This window comes from Lissotriton helveticus, chromosome 7 (genome assembly GCF_964261635.1).
Source record: "Lissotriton helveticus chromosome 7, aLisHel1.1, whole genome shotgun sequence".
Classification (NCBI taxonomy): Eukaryota; Metazoa; Chordata; class Amphibia; order Caudata; family Salamandridae; genus Lissotriton; species Lissotriton helveticus.
In genome coordinates, this window is record NC_136068.1 from 1,292,252,654 (window position 1) to 1,292,270,949 (window position 18,296).

Consider the following 18,296-nt stretch of genomic DNA (forward strand, 5'->3'; position numbering starts at 1 on the left):
AGCTTCAATTATGATCTACCCATGGTTATAGATGTAGATAAAGAGGTGGGCCTTAATAAGTGCAGAGGGAGCAGTCTGAGGTCTCAGGGCATAGGCTATCATGGACCTGCTGCTGAAGGTTTGTTCTAAAGTATCAATCTAGGATGCAGTTTTATGTGAGAAGAATAGAAAATATATTTTAAGAGAGCCATTTCTTGCGCTGTAGTATTGGTCAAGGAATAGCATTTCAGTGTGGTTCGAAGGAGTTTATGTTTAAAGTGTTTTGCTGCATTTTTGGATAGGTTTGAAAGTTATATGAATGTGTGTGAGCAGGGTCTAGATTTCAGAGATGGTTGGGCAAGTTATTAGAGCCCATGATTAAAGAGAGTGGGACTTGTGAGGCAGTTAGAGGAGGTGACATGTATTAGACGAGGAGGTCTAGAGGAGGAGCTAGGGTGGCATGGGGACTAGGTAATGTGTCCAATATGCAATTGTTACTCACCAGTTTGATTTTATGTGCTTATGAGACACATGCTGACACATGCTGACCGCAACATTTTCCGCTTAGCGTTTTGAAGTGGAAACTCTGAATTAGCGTTGTGTGGGGGGTAGAATAATTCTAATGTGCATTCTGTCACTCTGAATTTTTAATTTGAGCCTGTCACCTGATATTCTAAACCGCACTGAGCTGTGTTACTTTGATCGCAGTCTCAGAGTAGCGGCAACGTTAACATTTTATTTCATTGTATTTCATTCTGTGCACTGCGACGCTTGCTCATTTTAAAACATCACTTTCATTGTGTGATTCATACTTACCTTGTTCCTCTGCATTCCCGTTCCACCGCAAGCACTCGGCTTGTTAGCTGTGACGGGTGCAGGGCGGTACTCACTTCCGGATTCCACCTCAGCGAGGCTCTCATTGGGCGAGTATGTAGAGGCGGTGCTGAGCACGAGCCCGTCCTCTACTTAAGCCAAATGGCAGCTATGATGCGCTGCGAATACGCGCTGCGACCGCGCCAAAGACATGCCTAAGACCTGCCCGTCTGGGCCCGTCCAGGACAGACCGGGGCCCGGGGCAGGAACTTATGCCTCTCCATCCCTTCGTTGTCCAGGTATGTCCTCCCAGTTCCTTATGTCCTTGCGACCAAAGACAAACACAAATTGTAGTACACTGGCGCCATCGCTATATGAAGAAAGCTGTTGCCCAAATTGCCACTTTGCACTCATGAATCATCAACCACATCCTGACCCTGACAGTACGAACACTTGCTATAGAAGGCAAAGAAAGCAGGCAGACACTGCTTTTACCTTCCATAGTATAAACTGCAGATCGCTCCCCCAGCATAAATTAGATATTCTGAATCTTCTGTTAGATAACAAACCCAGCGCCATGTTTCTGACCGAAACTTGGCTTACAGAGAGCTCAGGGCCGGATATTGCTTTTGCCCTCCCTCCTGACTATGCCATCGTCAGAAGAGACAGAGAGGGAAAAATTGGTGGTGGCATAGCGGTAATTTTTCATAGACAGTTTACCTGCAATCTGGAGCCCATTAGCATACCTGACAGTGAAGCTGCCTTCTTTAAGATCTCACTGAATTCCAACTTCACATTCTCCGGTGTCCTGATATATAGGCCCCCCTCCGGCCACCTAAAAAATTGGGCTGCCGACTTGGCCAGTTTTATAACCCCCCTATTTTTAACTTCGAAAAATCTCACCCTGCTTGGTGATTTTAATATGCACCTTGACGACCCCAACAACGTGACCTGTTCCAACTTACTGGAGGACCTTGCAGTATTGCAACTTAGATTACTAAACTCTGGCCCCACTCACAAGGCGGGACACTTACTAGATCCCATTATTACAAACATTCCTGAACTTAGTTGGACGTCCACGTCCCCTCTCTGTTGGTCTGATCACCACCTCCTACTCTTCGGCCTAAAACTACCTACACCTACTCTGAATAACGCTGTATGGCCGGTCTCGTCCATGAGAAACTGGAAACAGCTCGACACCAGTAAACTCAGTGAATCTCTAGCAAACAGCCCACCAGCTCAGGCCTCAGATATGGAAGGTATTGCCAACCCGATGCACACTTGGCTGGAAAAAGCTGTTGACAGCTGTCTCCCTCTCTCTCAAACCAAAAAAAAAACAGAATACTCAGCACCCTAAAACCATCCAATCACCTCACTGACCCTCTTCCTGCTAACGCCGTAAAAGACTTCATCCCTTTGCTACTCCCACTCTGGACTAAAATGATCAATAGCTCACTACAACAAGGAACCATCCCGGACTCCCTCAAAGTTGGACAAGTTACACCTTTACTGAAGAAACCAACAGCCGACCCCACTGATCTAAACAACTACCGTCCGATTACCAACATTCCCACTCTCGCCAAACTTTTAGAAAAATGCGTCCAACTACAATTGACAAAGCACATAGAACAGTTTGATCTCCTCAACCCACACCAATCAGGCTTCCGAGCAGGGCACAGCACTGAAACCGCTATGACTCACATAATTGACGACGCCATCCAAATCTTAGATCAAAATAATACCTGCCTCCTCATCCTTCTTGATCTCTCTTCAGCATTCGACACAGTGAAACATGAGAACTTACTCGATCTCCTACAGACAAGAATGGGCTTCTCTGGGACTGTGCTTCGTTGGTTCACTTCCTTCCTACACAACAGGTCTCAGAAATTCAAGAGCAAAAACCTGATGTCTTCCCCAGTACCGGTATCGTTAGGTGTCCCTCAAGGATCCTGCCTATCCCCTACTTTGTTCAACCTAGTTATGGAGCCTCTCACCACCCTGCTACAAGCATCCAATGTACACTTTCACATGTACGCCGATGACACTCAAATATATCTCAAGTTACATTCCCCCAAAGACATCCTGAGTCTGAATTCAACGATCAGAAGCACCCAATCCTGGCTGGCCGATAACCACCTCAAACTCAATGCTATGAAGACTGAGTTCCTCCTAATCTCACCTCCCTCGAAAATATCCTCCGCACAAACATGGCTTAAGCACCTAACAGCACTCAATGTCCAACCGACCATCGTGGACTCAGCAAAATCCTTAGGCATAACACTCGACACCAACCTCAACATGCAGCAGCATATCAGCAAGGCTACTAAGGGGGCGAACTTCCAAATAAATACCTTGAGGAAACTGAAACCCTTCCTTCCAGCAAAAGACTTCCAAACAGCAGTACAAGCTCTAGTCATCCCTCGCATAGACTACGGCAGCGTGGCCCTCTGCGGCCTCCCCCTAACGACAACTGCACCCCTCAGTGCGTCACTAAATGCGGCAGCGAGACTCATCACTGGATCAAAAAAACACTCGCATATCTCCCCTGACTTCAAATCCTTGAACTGGCTGCCTCTTGAAGCCAGAATACAGCTGAAAATTGCCTGCATGACGCACAAGGCTATTCACCTGAAATCACCCAGCTACCTCACTCATAAGTTGACAATTTCCGGCGGGTCCAGAACTACCAGGAGCACAAACAATCTTCTGCTGAAACCGCGAAGATTCCGGAAGGAAAAAACTTACAAACGCTCCTTCTCTGGAATGGCGCCCAGGATCTGGAACGCACTTCCTCCTGAAACGAGGCTCATCTCCTCCTCCCTTCTTTTTAAGAAAGAAGTCAAAAGTATCCTTATGGCTAAATACACTTGAACAATGCGTTTGACTTACATTGCGAACAGTATTCCAGTATTTTATTATGATATAGCCTATATATTCCTTTGCACATGTGTTTTGACTTATATTAGTCTATATATATCAGTATATTAGCCTTGCTACCTCATACCTGTACTATATGTAATATTTTTGCTATGTACATGAACTTGATGATCTACCTACCTACTATGCCCCCTTGTTCCCCTACCCTTCCACCAGCCTGTGTAAAGCGCTCTGTTATCTGCAAAGATCTTGTTCGCGCTATATAAAACTTTCAAAATAAAATAAATAAATAAATAAAAAATACACCGACCCCCAGCCCCATGGTTTACCGAATGCCTAAAATCGGAAAAATCACACTGTAAACACCTTGAGAGGCAATGGAGAAAGGACTATTCCATTGAAAAAGAGAGGGATTACCAAAACGCCAGAAATAAGTACCACTCCGCTTGTACCAAAGCGCGCGCCCTTTATGTTGCAAATAATATCAATCTCGCTTCAAACAAAGCAAAAACTCTTTTCAACACAGTTAAGGAACTTGCAGGTGTCAATACTGTTGCAAACGCCCCCCTCTGAGCACCACACAATGTCAAAACCTAGCATCTTTCTTTACTGATAAAATTGAGAACATCATCCATGCCATAAACTCCCAACCTCTCCCTAACAACCTTCCAGTCGCTCCACTATTAAACCCTCCTGCTTCTAAAATCCTTACCCACTGGCCTGAAATTACCCTGGATTCACTTAAATCTTCCCTGAAGTCCATCAAATCTGGCTCTCCTCGAGACCCCCTCCCCGTCAGTGTTCTAAAAACCCTCGACGACCCAGCTCTGACTATTGTCGCTAACACCCTTAACGCTTCACTCACCCTCTCCACGGTACCTTCTCTGTGGAAGCACGCGATGGTCAGTCCCTTACTGAAGAAACCCTCTGCCAACCCTGAAGTGCTGGCTAACTATCGGCCTATATCACTTCTACCTGCTTGCTCCAAACTTCTGGAGAGACACATTCACTCTGCTCTTACTCTTTCCACCGGGAAAAACGCCCTCCTTCATCCATCCCAATCAGGATTTCGTGCCGGCTTCTCTACTGAAACCGCCTTACTAGGCGTCACGGAAGCCATTAGGAAGCACCAGGATGAGGGCCAAACTGTCGCACTCATACTGTTAGATTTGAGTGCGGCGTTTGACACCATCTCGCATTCCAAACTACTGACCACACTAGAAAACAACGGCATTAGAGGTGCAGCTCTTGACTGGATCAGATCTTTTCTGTTATATAGGACCTTTCAAATTACCTCGTCCATTGCTTGCTCGGACACCTTCAGTGCCCCACACGGTGTCCCACAGGGCTCTATCCTGAGCCCCCTGTTCTTCAACATTTACCTTCGACCCCTGGCCGATCTAGCAGAAAGTTCTGGTCTCACCCTAATGACCTATGCTGACGACTCCCAAATCATCTTTTCCCTGACAAAGCCAAAATCCCCAGACCCCTCTCTTCTCAGACAGGGACTCCTGAACATCTTCAGTTGGATGTCCATCAACCAACTGAAACTAAATGGCGATAAAACGGAGGTCATACTCCTAGGTAAAGACAAACATCTGTGGAACCCCTCCCATTGGCCATCTGAACTAGGGACCATTCCAACTCCTGTTGACCATGCAAGAAATCTGGGCATCTGCCTCGACGACACTCTATCCAGTCTATCTAGTCAGTCTTTGTTTCACCATAATGAAATGGCTGAGAAAGATCCTCTGGATGTTGCCCCTTGCAACTCAAAAGACCGTAGTCAACGCATTGATAACATCACGTCTTGACTACGGGAATATCCTGTACTTAGGATCAAATCAGGCTGTGATCAAAAGGCTGCAGCTCGCCCAGAACTCAGCAGCAAGACTGCTCTGTAACATCCCCAAATTTACCAGTGTATCGAAACATTTGAGGGACTTACACTGGCTCAGGATTGATCAACGCATCAAGTTCAAAGCCCTCACCTACATGTTCAGAATTAAAAACTCAACAGCCCCCAAATACCTGCAAACACTGGTCACCCCTTACTTCCCTGGAAGGATGCTGCGCTCCCACTCAGGAGCATTCTTTGTGATTCCCAGATACAAATTGGCAAGAATTGGTGGTAGATCTTTCTCTGTCCTGGGACCCACTCTTTGGAACTCCCTCCCAGTCAACATCAGGACTGAGGTAAACTATGCCAGTTTCAGAAAGAGCATCAAGACCTGGCTCTTTAACAAATAACTCTCTGTAACCCTCAAGCGAAATTTTGTGATCAGCAAACCTGTTGTCGGCGCCGGGAAACCCTTCTTGGGTAGCTGTGCGCCATACAAATGGAAAAAATAAAATAAAATAAAATAAAATGAGACCAATAAGAAAAGTCTCCAGCATTTTTCGGACTGTTGTGGCAAGTATCTAAAATTAATAAGTTAATTTCAGAGTTATTTCAATAAGGTAGAGATGCCAGATGATCTGAATTATTTCTGAAAAAGTGGTAGACTTAGTAAGAAAATACTGACTACATTGGTACATGGCTGGTCATTTGGCTGCCCTTGGAGAGGATCAGGGCAATGCAAAGCAAGAGGAGCAGGAGGAGTCTCAATCTCTGGTCGCATGAGTAGAGTATTTGTCCTTTCGTTGTATCATTAATTTTCTGAAAAGAGCCAAGAAAATCGAGGAAAGACTGATAGAGTTTGTTTTCTTATCTCAGTTTCAGTCATCAGTGAGGGAAACCAGGTTAAATCAAGGAAGGGCGGAGGGACTCTCCATAAAGTTGAGGTGCAACAAAGTTCAGCGCTGGAATAGGAGCAGGATGGCATTGACTACTCATTACTGGTGGACCGACCGCCTTCTCCTGTATAAGGCTCAGGATTTAAGATTGAAGCACTAAAAGAGCTCCTTGACCATATTCACAGTCAGAATGATCAAACTTCATGAAAGTCCAAGTTTGCTTCTGGTCATAACATATGAAAGGGAGAGGGGGCATGGGGGATGAGTGTTCTCGGGGAAAGCTGACCCTGACATCAATGACTGCTACTGAAGGCCCTAAGGAAAACCTCCAGCAGTGAAAGGATGAAGGTTGGCACCAGGAGCAATGCACTGGCAGGGTTTTCTTGTCACAAGGAACAGCTGATTCTAGGACCCGTGACCACACCATGGGCCATCTGCCAAGAGGAACCTGTCTTCCACAAGGGATTCCTTCGTCCCCTCAAGCCAGGCGAGGTCAATGGCTGCTGCTTTATCTCCTCAGGAGTACCTTCAGTGGTGAGTGCCTGCGAGTCAGGCCAAGGAGATGGCAAAGCAGTTATGGGCAGGGTCCACCCGTACCAGAGAGCTGATGCTCCGATGCTGATGCTGTGACTCCTCATTGACAGCAGAGAAAAGTCCACATGGGGAACTCATCTGCAGCAGCGGGTTCGCCGGTCTCCTCAGCCCAGAACCAGAAAGCCATGTAAACCTTCTTTGCATATACTGAAGCAAGTATGAAGCACAGTTGTTCAGAGACTTCCTTTCCAAATTCCTTCTCTTTTTGGGTTGGATGGCTAGGACCAAGCGGGTATTTCCACAATAGTGATCCCATGTTACAGAGCTTGCTTGCTTTCGTCTAGCTTGATTGTGATTCCAGAGGGTGTTTGCCCTTATAGAATGCAGTATGGGAGATCTTGGTGTTGATTAGTTGTTAAGCTCCTATATGGGGAAGTTTTTTGGCTATGACTATTGGGGGTTGTGTCGAGAGGGTGTATGTTGTAAACTCAGTGGAATGTATTGTATTATGTGAATGTAAGGAGCATCTAGTGTTTTGGACCAAATTATAAGCGCCATTTGATACCTACTTGAGCAACAAATTTGCCTTTACCTTTCCAATTCATGCTTTAACAGGAAGCAATAATGATGATAGTAATAATAATAGTAATTATTATTATTGTAACTGTTATTACCAAATCACCACTTGTCTTTTTATATGCCAACACGTGTTTCACATACACTGCTTTTTCAAAACTCTTATCTTCTTGGTGATTTATATGTTTACATGATGCATGTTTGCTGTTTGTAAGTACTATAAATAGCATGTGTTAGTAGTAACTAATTAATTACTTTTATAACTTAAATCACTGCATATCCCAGCAATATGCTGTTAACTCACCACACCATTGTGTTGGCTTTCGCACCAATGTTATTGGAGTAAAAGTCTTAAACGAGATGCCAGCACGTGTTTCACATACTGTGCTTTTTCAAAACTCTTATCTTCTTGGTGATTTATATGTTGTTTTCCGTATAGGCATGTGTGTCAAGTTATCTAGGGAAAAAGTTGCATGCATTAAACGCCTGTTGGCTTCTCATTAAGGCTTCCTTACCCCAAAATTCTATTAGTGTATTGTATACAAAAGTTTACCTTGTTTTTTCCACTAATGATGTGGCTTTTTCAACTACTGGGAACTGGGGGAGACATGGCCTAGTGGCTTGAGCTGCTGCCTTTGGAACCTGGGGAACCAAGTTCGGATGTTGCCTTTGGAACTAGATTCAACATTGTGTGATTCTGGGAAAATCACTTAATTTCCTTGTGCCTAATTGTGTGTAAAATGTATTTGTATAACATCTACTTGATATATACGATCTTGTAGATCATCTCCCAATATCTCGGGTATTGTACAACTGTCCATTGATTCACAGCTAGGTTTGTGCTATATAAAAAGCAATAGATAAATGCATATATACTGGTTGAACAAGCTGCTGTAGCTTTGTTGAGGATGATATATTGGGGATGCTTTGAGATTTGTGTGTTGTAGGCGTAAGGTGTTTAAGTAAGGAGGTGGCTTGAGGTGTGTACGTTGAGGGTACCTTGAGGCATGTGTGTCTTTCAGAGACCGGCAGTTACCTATGTAGGTGTCTATATTTAGCCATCCTTGAATTATGTTATATTAAGTTAATTTGTAGTGCACTGCTAATCACCTGTGAGGGTATTCAGGCACTGAGTAGTGCATGTCTGAGGTGGTAGGAGGAGATTGTGCCTTTTTCGCATGGAAGAGCCATGTCTTGAGGTTCATTTGGTAGTCCATGATGGAGGGGGAGGTTCTGAGGCATTTTGGCAGGTTGGTCCATGTCTTGGCTGTGATGTATGAGAAGGAGCATCCTCCGCTTCTGGTCTCCTTGATGCGAGGGAGGTGTGCTCTTTTGCATTCTGATGTACCTCTGTCCCTTGTTTTGTTGAGTCTGCCTAGTGATATATTAGAAGCCCTTTATGTTGGATTGACCCTTCGTGGTATCTTGAGGAGCCCTATGGGGTGTGTGTTAGCATGAACCTTCAAGTGGTTGTATGAAGGAGTGACTGGGGATGAATATGCTGGTGAGTCCCATTAGGTAGATATGTTGTGCAAGCAATGGGGTGTTTTCGTTTAATATCTCTTTGGGGTGTATGCACTAAATAGACCTTTTAGGGGTCATGTTGAGGAGCCTTTTGTAGGCTATGTACGAGTTCCCACTGAATGTTCATTGTGGAAAGCCCTCAAGATGTTGATCTGGGCATAGTTCAGATCTTTTATGTCAGAAGCACAGTCTAGGAGGTTTTAATACTGGAGAACTCATTCCAAAATTTATATAAGGGAACACATCAGAAAGGTAAATAAAAAGGAGGGCCAGAACCAATGAAAATTGGAGAGCTTTGCAGCCTCATCAGGCACGTGAAGGACTATACAAATGCTGCTATTCAATGCAAAATAATGTTTTTCTCCAGCTTTTTAGCTGAGTTGCCCATTTATCGGGTGTGTTAGCGAGGATCCCTTTCAGATTACCAGGTGATTTTGAGGCTTTATTACCAAGGCCCTCAGTTAGAGGTGAGTGGTAAGAAACGTTAGTAAAAGTCTTGTGTATTCACCTCTCAAGCCTTCTCCCCTTATTTAGAGGCTGTGGGATGCCAGGTTTACTGATGGCAAACCCGCCACTGGCTCCATCATCGGGTAATCCCTTTCAGTGGAGCTTCTACCATTGGACATGGTGTTAGGAGTGGGGCCTCAGTTAGGACAGCCCTATCAACGTTAGGGCATTTATCTATTGCTATTTATATAGCACAAACCTAGCTGTGAATCAATGGACAGTTGTACAACGGCAGACAGCATTTACCTTGCATTCACCGCGCATATCATGACAGCCCCATAGAGGAGAAGAGCAGAAATGTCCTGTACACTGTGGGAGAAAACTCCCAGTGCATCAGGAATATTTTTTCTCAAAAGCCATACCTGTATTTTAGAGGGCCGTCTTTGGAAAGAAAGTGCTGATAGTTCCACAGTGAAATTGTGGGACTGCCAATACTGTTTTTGTTATCACCAAAGCAATTTGTACCACGGAAATAAGCTGCTTGATTAAAAAAAAAAAAGGACACTGCCATGATGGGATGCTCTAGATTCGGTATGCAAAGCTCTAATTGATGCCCTAAGCCTTTTGTGTCTTGTCCTACGTACCCCTCACATTTATACCTCTACTTCAGAACACTGGTCAGAACCCATTTGGCAAGACCACATGTTTCACAATAAATGGCAGAAGCTTATGTCCTTAATGTACACAAGGATTATGTACATGTACGATTGCCCTAGCCTTTGCCACAATCAATGCTTACTGTAAATACCTAAATAACAAAACCAGGTCTTTATTTGAGAAATTTATGTGAAACATTATCTTGGTCATTGGTCTAATTCAATGATATGTTTGGATGTGGAGTGCACATCATCTATAGGTTTTAAGGGAGTCTCGTGGGGTGGGGAATGAATGTAAGGGTGGTGGCTCTCAGCGAGAGAGCACCTTGCCTAAGATTTCGTCCCATCTTTTTTGTCTTTCCTACCCCTAGAGCATCCGCTCCAAGATGGATATCAGAGCTGCGCACTCAATGAGTGCCCTGAAGGCAGACGTCACATCCCAGACATCCCAGAAGCTGGAGTCCGGTTCCTTCCAAGTGGTCAGAGGAGAAGTGGTGAGTTTGAGACATGAACTACCCTCTACAAGGGAGCACTGTTTAATGCAGAGTATATGGAAGGGTTTGCCAGTCATGTTATAGACTACCCTGGGAAAGTCCATCTTGAAAGAGTTCATCCTCCAACAACTGCGCCCATCTCCAACGCAACATGCAGAAAGTTTTTTTCCATGAACCAGTAGTGTGTAAAATTTGCCTGGGCGCAGAGGTAATGCAGTTCTGCATCTGGGGTCTCAATCCCCTCCCTATCTGCTGAATGGGAGTCCAAGCGTGTCCCAGCCATTTCAGGATTGCTTATTTGCCCATTCTAGTACAATGAATATGGAGTGTATTTGACACAAGAGGTCTTGTGTAAGAGACAGGAGAATGTTGATCAAAAGATAAAGCAATTTGGGGAGCAGTACCATTTTATAAGTCCTATCCTTTCAGCGAGGCACAGCGGGAGGGTAATGACACAATCCCTCGCCAGACACCTTATCAGCTATGTTGTTCAGCATCTGGACATAGTTGTCCCTGATCACTGGGTCCATGTCTTGATTCACCCATATCCTTAGATATTTTACGGAACCTTCATCCCACTCTAGGGGAAATTCTGGAGTAAAGTGCTGTGCACCATAGACAACATCCTTAAACACATCTTACAGAGCATCACAGCAGCAAACAGCAAACAGGATTGGTGAACCAGAGTGCGAAAAAAAAATTTGCACGCAAAAGTAGTGTTGAAAATTTCCAGATTCTATATCTTGGAAATACTCTTTTGAGATTTGCTCTAAATGTTATATCCACAACCATCAACAGCCAGCCCTGGGTGCCATCTTACAGATACTCAATAAGTAGGAGTCTAAGAACACTTCTAAACAGTATCCCTAAATAATAGATTTAAAGTGATACATCTCTAACAAAATTTCACATCAAGGTGACTATGATTGTGGAAAGTGAGCATGAGCTTAAACAGGGAAACTTTGCAAACATCACAAAAGGCGAAAATCAGAAACTTTGCAAAACTTTGCCAGAGCTTAAAAACAGCTTTACACAACCCTGGTTGAGAGATGGGAAAAAATCGATGAATATAGAGAGAATATTGAGGTAGAGGGGTCTCCTTGCTGACCCCAGTTATTAGGAGCTGAAAATGCTCCCAGAGGAAACTGACTTGATGCACCTCTATGATGATCCCTTTATGGCACATACTCACATTGTCATTCAGAGGGAAGGTATAATGTGAAACGGTTGGTTGCTGAGTAAACCTAATTTCTCCTTGAGTGTCATTGGTCATCCCATGTTTTTTTGCTGGACTGTGATTTCATGGACTTTTGCATTCATACTAATAGCAGCAAATATGACAAAAATACTAAACTGCCAAATAGGATGTAATAATTATATGTATGTCCTCTGATTGACAAACATTTTTAGTAGTACGTTTTGTTTTGGGTTTCAGATTAAAGCTATATACAAATTATGACTCCAGTGTACTTTGTCTGATCTTGTTTAAGGCTTCTTCAAAACAAAAAAACAACAACACCACGATTTGTAGTGGAGCAACGCCTTTCATAAGAATACTTCACTGCAGCTTCAACATATTTCCGACATGTTAGTTATGGGAATGTTCTCCCTCCAAGACAATGAACACATCGTCGCCATAGAACAGTTCTGTCTCTTGTGTCTTATCCACCAAATTCTTCGAGCTTCTCTAGAATGCCCATTCTTTCCATGAATATGGTATTGTTGCCTGATTAAAAAAAGTGATAGTCGAATGCTTGAATTAATCTCAGCAACTGGTAGTTACTCAAGTCCCATCCCATTCCATAGTTTTTCTGCCCCATATACCACCTCAGATAGGAACTAGAAACTAGGACCAGTCCAATCCGAACTCCCAAGCCAGACCCCCTCTGAACATAAATACAGGCAATATCAGACCAGTTTCGGCCTAGTTAAAACTCGTCGGTGAGGTATCGCTTGAGTCCTGTGACACAGTAAGCAGGCGAACCTCTTTGCAACTGAATTTAAAGCGTACGAACAAGACTTTAACTCATAAATGGCTTGGCCAGTGCCTAGCACAATGGGAGGCTAAGAGGCTTGAGGATTTGCTTCCAAGACAATGATGATGTAAAAGGTTTTAAAAGTATGAACTAGAAGAAATGTGATTGTTCCAGCGGTGAGTAGAGTGAGGCAGAAGGGGCGTGAAGAACACAGAATAAGTGAGGTAGAATGAAATAGAGCGAACTAAAGACGGAGCAGGTAAGAGTGCAAAAAAGGAGAAATAGAATTTTCACCCTGGCCTGAGCCCTTGTCAGCAGTGCCTCGCCCGCTCGACAGACTTGGTGAGAGAATAGTTGACAGCAGAGCCTTTTGAAAGTCAGATGTTACAAGGTGAATTGGTTAGAGTCACATGCCTTGTATTATCCTATCTTGTAGTAGTGGGATCTGGACAGTCCTAGAGATTTTGTTTTAGGACCCCCACAAATAGACTTACATCTGTCTATTAACTCAAAGACACCTGTAATCAGGACCCTTTGAGACATAAAACAGAATGGTGTTAGTCCTTTCACCTTCTTTAATTTCTTTTCCCTAGCATTGCAGCCTGTCTATGATCCAGGGACCCAGTAACTATATTATGAACAAGTCGCTGATCTCAACACACTAAAAATAGAACACACACATGTGGTAAACATTAGGAAAGTGTTCCCTTCCCTCACTACCTGATTACAAAGTTGATTTTTGGGCCTTTTCTAGAGTGCAGCTCAAGCATACAACGTTGGTATAGAAAACCTTCCTACTTAGGGAAGAACATTTGTTGTAGAGAGGCTTGAACATGATCTTACTCCAAGGTCACTTTGTTACCAGGAAATTTCACTGCCCAGTAAGGATATTTTACTAATCCCTGCATTCCACTGTTAAAAGTATGTTATTTTTCAAGGCTGACAAGGTGGAAAACTTCCACTAATTTATTTTCCCCCTCTCTATCTCTTATTTTGCTCACTCCCTCTCCCTCGTCTTCACCCGGTATTTCTTTCTCTATCTGAAGGGCACTTATAACGTGCGTGTAAGAGCTCTTAAGGAGTTGGGCGGAAAGCATACATGCACCTTGCCGGAGCAGGACCGAAGCGGCAAGGTCCTGGTGAAGCCCTCCTCCTTCAATAATGGCTTGGAGATTGACACTTCAATTATTTGTGACGCCTGCCCTTGTGAACTGGTATGTAAGGTCATCTTATTCATTTTCCTATCTCTGTGATTAAGAATGCATGCTCATCTCAGAACTATCTGTGCACCTGTGAAATGGTATACATGCTCATATCATCCTGCCTTGGCGAGGGGGTACATATGCTCATTTCACCTCACCTTGACACCAGCCACTGTAAGCATCAATGTATAATGTCATCTTTATCCCTGACCGCCAGCCCCTGTGAGCTGCTGCGTATACCTGTCTCATCCCTAGTGTGGACTAATAGCTATGTATGCTGTATCACTGTTTAATCTGACTTCTCACCTCTGTGATCTGCTCTGTATGTCGCCGGCTAAACTTAACATCTGCACAGCACAAAATATCTCCTCAATGTCTTTGTTCTCTTTTTATTCCAGAATAAGGACGTTCGTTCATCCAAGTGCAGCTGGAATGGCGACTTTGTCTGTGGACACTGCTTATGCTATGCTGGCTGGTAAGACTTCCATCCCACATGTCATTACTAGGGCTGAGAAGCGGGACTCTCGTGAGAGGTGCAAATCACGAGTCAAAGGCCTGACCCAGTCAGTGGTCCGCAGATGGGTTACAATTCACTGCTTACTTTAAAACCTTCTGGCAAATGAAGTAGCAAGATCAGAATTTAGACTCATTCCCAGAGCTCCTTCGGGAAAACCTGAGGCGAGAGGTAGGTAACTAAGAAGGCAATTCCTGAAAACGAGGTCACATGCACGCAGGCAACCAATAGTTTTTTATGTGGTATTTTATACTCCACACTCCAGTTAGTTTGTGTCTACTCGGTCCCCATTTATGTTCAATACAAAAAGACAGGCATGGTAGATAAACACATTTCCCCATTGCGACGCAATTTGTTTCTGTGACAATAATGTTAATACAATGCAGGTCATCACAAACTTTCCCTTTAGGAGTGAGAGGACTTTTGAATAAGATTCCATTCACAGAATCAATATTTCCTAAAATCTGTGCCTCCAAAGCCTATTTTCTAGTGCCTTCATGTGTAGCTTGTCTCAGGTCCATCTCATGATATGAAGAGGCAGTGAGTTGAGGTAGGGTCAAGATCCTAGTAGGATAGTATTATTGTAAATTTTAATAGCTATTTCTCTCATAGATATTTGACTCTCATAAACTGGTTCGACCGCTCACTATTAAATGTCTTTCTATACCCGTCATTTAGGATTCTTGGCCAAATCTGCTTCTAAGTTTTCATGTATATGCCTGTTCTGTTCATTTAAATAGAATAATTAATTTAGAAAGAAATAAAATGCATTAATTAAAAATACGGTATTTATAAATCATGGGATTCTGTAATCCCTGAATATTGGACTGTTACTAATTTCTTTATAATAGGCGACTTCTGACGCACCCAGTCGCCGGTTATAAAGAAAAGACATCAGAACTCAACTGTTATAAGTTATTCCAGGCACATTCTGATGTCACAATGCCTGCTGTCATAGCCAGCAACCGAAGAGAAAGGCAGCTTACAGTGACAAGCAGATAGAACATTCTTATTTTTGGCACACTTTACATAGTCAGAGAAAAGCTAGAATCCTTCTGCATATTTCTACACATTCCGAGCTACTCCAGATTGTTAAAAAAAAAATGAAATGACTTTTATTGAATTGTTACTAATATGATATCTGTTCGCCATAATTATCTATCAAGGTTTTTGAAGTGTTTAATTTTGCACTTAAGGTTTTATTTTTGTTCTTAATGTTTGCATACATGCTCGCTCTCTTTTATAAGAAAGAGCTAAGCACCAAGGTTTTAAGTGGTTTGTGGTAAAGGTAATGGCGTGACCATATATTATATGGGATAAACTACACTCTGGCATATATGATAAGGATATTGCAAGTCACCTCAAAGTTCCATAACCTTATAAAAGGACTCGGCCTTCTGACTCGTTCCTCTATATGGTTTATGGAACACCTTGGTGCCATGCAATATCCTTATAATGTACAGGAAAGAGTACTTTATCCCTTTGATAATGGCAACATCTTACAATTATTTACATGCCTAGCTTCAGTGCATCATGTTTGTCCTACAGTGTGAATAGGACATTTCCCAGGTTATGGTAAAACGTTGCTGGCATTTAGAATGAATTTAACTGCCTGTCCTGTCAGGTACCCGAAGTAGTGGCTTTGATGATGGTTGTGGTATGTGATGAGGTTATATGTAGGAGTGCCTGGGGACTTGCCTGAACCTGCTTCTAGATCTGTACAGAGAAGTAGTTTATGTTAGGATCCGGTTTGACCCCACAGTATGTAGGGTGTGACTGGTGACATTTTGCACATGGAACAATTCACACATAATTCAGTCTAGCTCCTCAGATATCAGCAGACCTCTTCTATTTTAAGAAAGCCCCATAACTAATAAACATTGGGCACGGGCCAAGCAATATTTGGACGCTTGCCGCACTACTATCCTTGGCTCAAGGCAAGCCTGTAAAAAATGTATAATCAGAATGTGGCACAGAACCCCGTAAAATGGTATTGTCAGGAATAGGGGCTCAGTCTCCAAAATAGTTACCATGGGTGGGGTGCACACTCCCTCCACAATGGTACTTTTGCAGTCGTGGGTGGAGGGGGCAAGGAGGTTGCGCAGGGGGAGGTTTCATTTTAATTAAAAAAATATAACTTACCTTAGCCATCCCAATCCGGTCCCGCGTCGTCTCTGCTTCTCTGCTCCTCGTAGGCAGCCTCCCTCCCCTCTCCTAAGCCAAACACAATGCTGCAATGGCATCGTTCTGATTTGTGGGGCCGATGCCCAGCCAGGTCCCTATGGGGAAGTCATTTTCTCCATGCAGGCTGCTACATGGAGAAAATGGCAGAGTGCGCATGACTGGTTTGGTTGGCCCCAGAGGGCTGACCAAATAGTCAGGGCCCACAACATTGAGTTAGCCACTCCTCCCCTGCACTGTTGCAGGACCGCCCACCCGCCCGCCCCCAACAAAACCCTTCGGCGTTCTCGCAGTGCAAGAAGCAGTAACATAAAATGGTAGTCATGCCATTTTATGTTACTGCTTCTCGAAGTGCGAGAAAGCAGTAGGGTGATGTGCCTCCGTCCACATGGAGGAGCTGCCCCTGTACTTTTGATGTTCTGGAAGAGTTGACTACAATTGTGGAAGGGTTATGGGTAGAAACTGGGATATGGTCGTGAAACGATGCAGTCAGAAGGTAGGGAGTTACATCGATGGAGGTAACATGATTATTAGAATCAGTTTATTTAATGCTGGGTAGGACTAATCCTTAGAGAGCTGTTGCCACCTGTCACTTTTGTGCTTGCTGGATTATGCTATTTTTCTCTACATCCAAACACACACTGCCTTGGCACCCAGGGTCTCTGTGCCACAGACTACCACTAACTGTTATACCAGAGATATATGTGTGAGCCTGCCTTGGACTAGCTCTTGCACCAAGTTGTTCACAAGGGATCTCAGTGACTCCCACTCTGCACTGGTTCTTATATCAAGGCAGCTGCAGCTCAAGTCTTTCATGATTGCTGCACTATGTATCTTTGTTGCTCCAATGAAGCCCTGCCTCTTAAACCAGGGATAGCTGTGCTTCCAACTTTGACCTGGCTCTTGTACACCTTTGACTTCTTCGCCCCAACCGTGTGCTGGCTCATATACAAGGGATCTCTGTGGCTGTAGCCAAGCATTCGCTGCTGCACCTAGGATTTCTAGTTGCTCAGACTTTTCACCAGCTCTTGCCCAAAGGATGGTTACGTCTGGAATCTTCCCACGTATACCACAGCCCTCTGTGGGTTTGATTTCACACTGGCTCATACACCAGAGATGGCTTTGACCCAAGTCGTGCAATGGCTGTTACACCAGGTTTGTGTAGCTAACTATGCATTAGCACATACACATTGGGATCTATGTGGCTCTACTGCTTTCCTCCCACACAGAATATCTTTTTTAATTCATTGTTGTAGGTTCGGGTTACAAACTCCTTAAATGACAGTGATTTGTTGGGTTAAATACAATTATAATTTCAACTCAATAAAATTCACTAGATTGGTATTGCATCGTGCAATAATACTGAATTCCATTCTCTCCGTTCGCAACATTTTATGATTTAAAATAACACCTGTGATCTCCTTAACTGCTAACGATTAATCGATGTAAAAGCAGGTATCTGTGACTTAATCATTATACTGGCACTTGGGGTATGGATTTCTGTGCATATAATAATCTTAAACTAGGTCTCTGTGGCATGGACTCTTATTTCATGGGCAGCTGTGACTCCATCCTGGTGTTAGCTGTTCAGGAGATAAACTTTGACTTCAACCTTGCACTGGCACAAGCACCCCCCACCGCCCAGCTTTGCACCGGTTCTTACAACAGAGTTCTGTTTCTGCCCTAGCCTGACTGTTGCATCAGGCATTTCCTAGGCCCTAACGTTGCACCATTTTTTACACCAGGGCATGTATAACAGACAGGGTGCAATGTCCCTGTTGCGCTGT

At 43.8% G+C, this 18,296-nt stretch overlaps 1 protein-coding gene across 1 annotated transcript in view; it reads left to right on the forward strand.

The window, feature by feature from the left end:
• ITGB4 (integrin subunit beta 4) overlaps nucleotides 1-18,296 on the forward strand; it is a 293,817-nt gene that overhangs the window by 115,932 nt on the left and 159,589 nt on the right. The window contains exons 10-12 of the mRNA XM_078654540.1: nucleotides 10,514-10,636; nucleotides 13,659-13,826; nucleotides 14,213-14,289. Coding sequence (XP_078510666.1) covers nucleotides 10,514-10,636; nucleotides 13,659-13,826; nucleotides 14,213-14,289 — 368 coding nt within the window. The remainder of the gene's footprint in view (nucleotides 1-10,513; nucleotides 10,637-13,658; nucleotides 13,827-14,212; nucleotides 14,290-18,296) is intronic.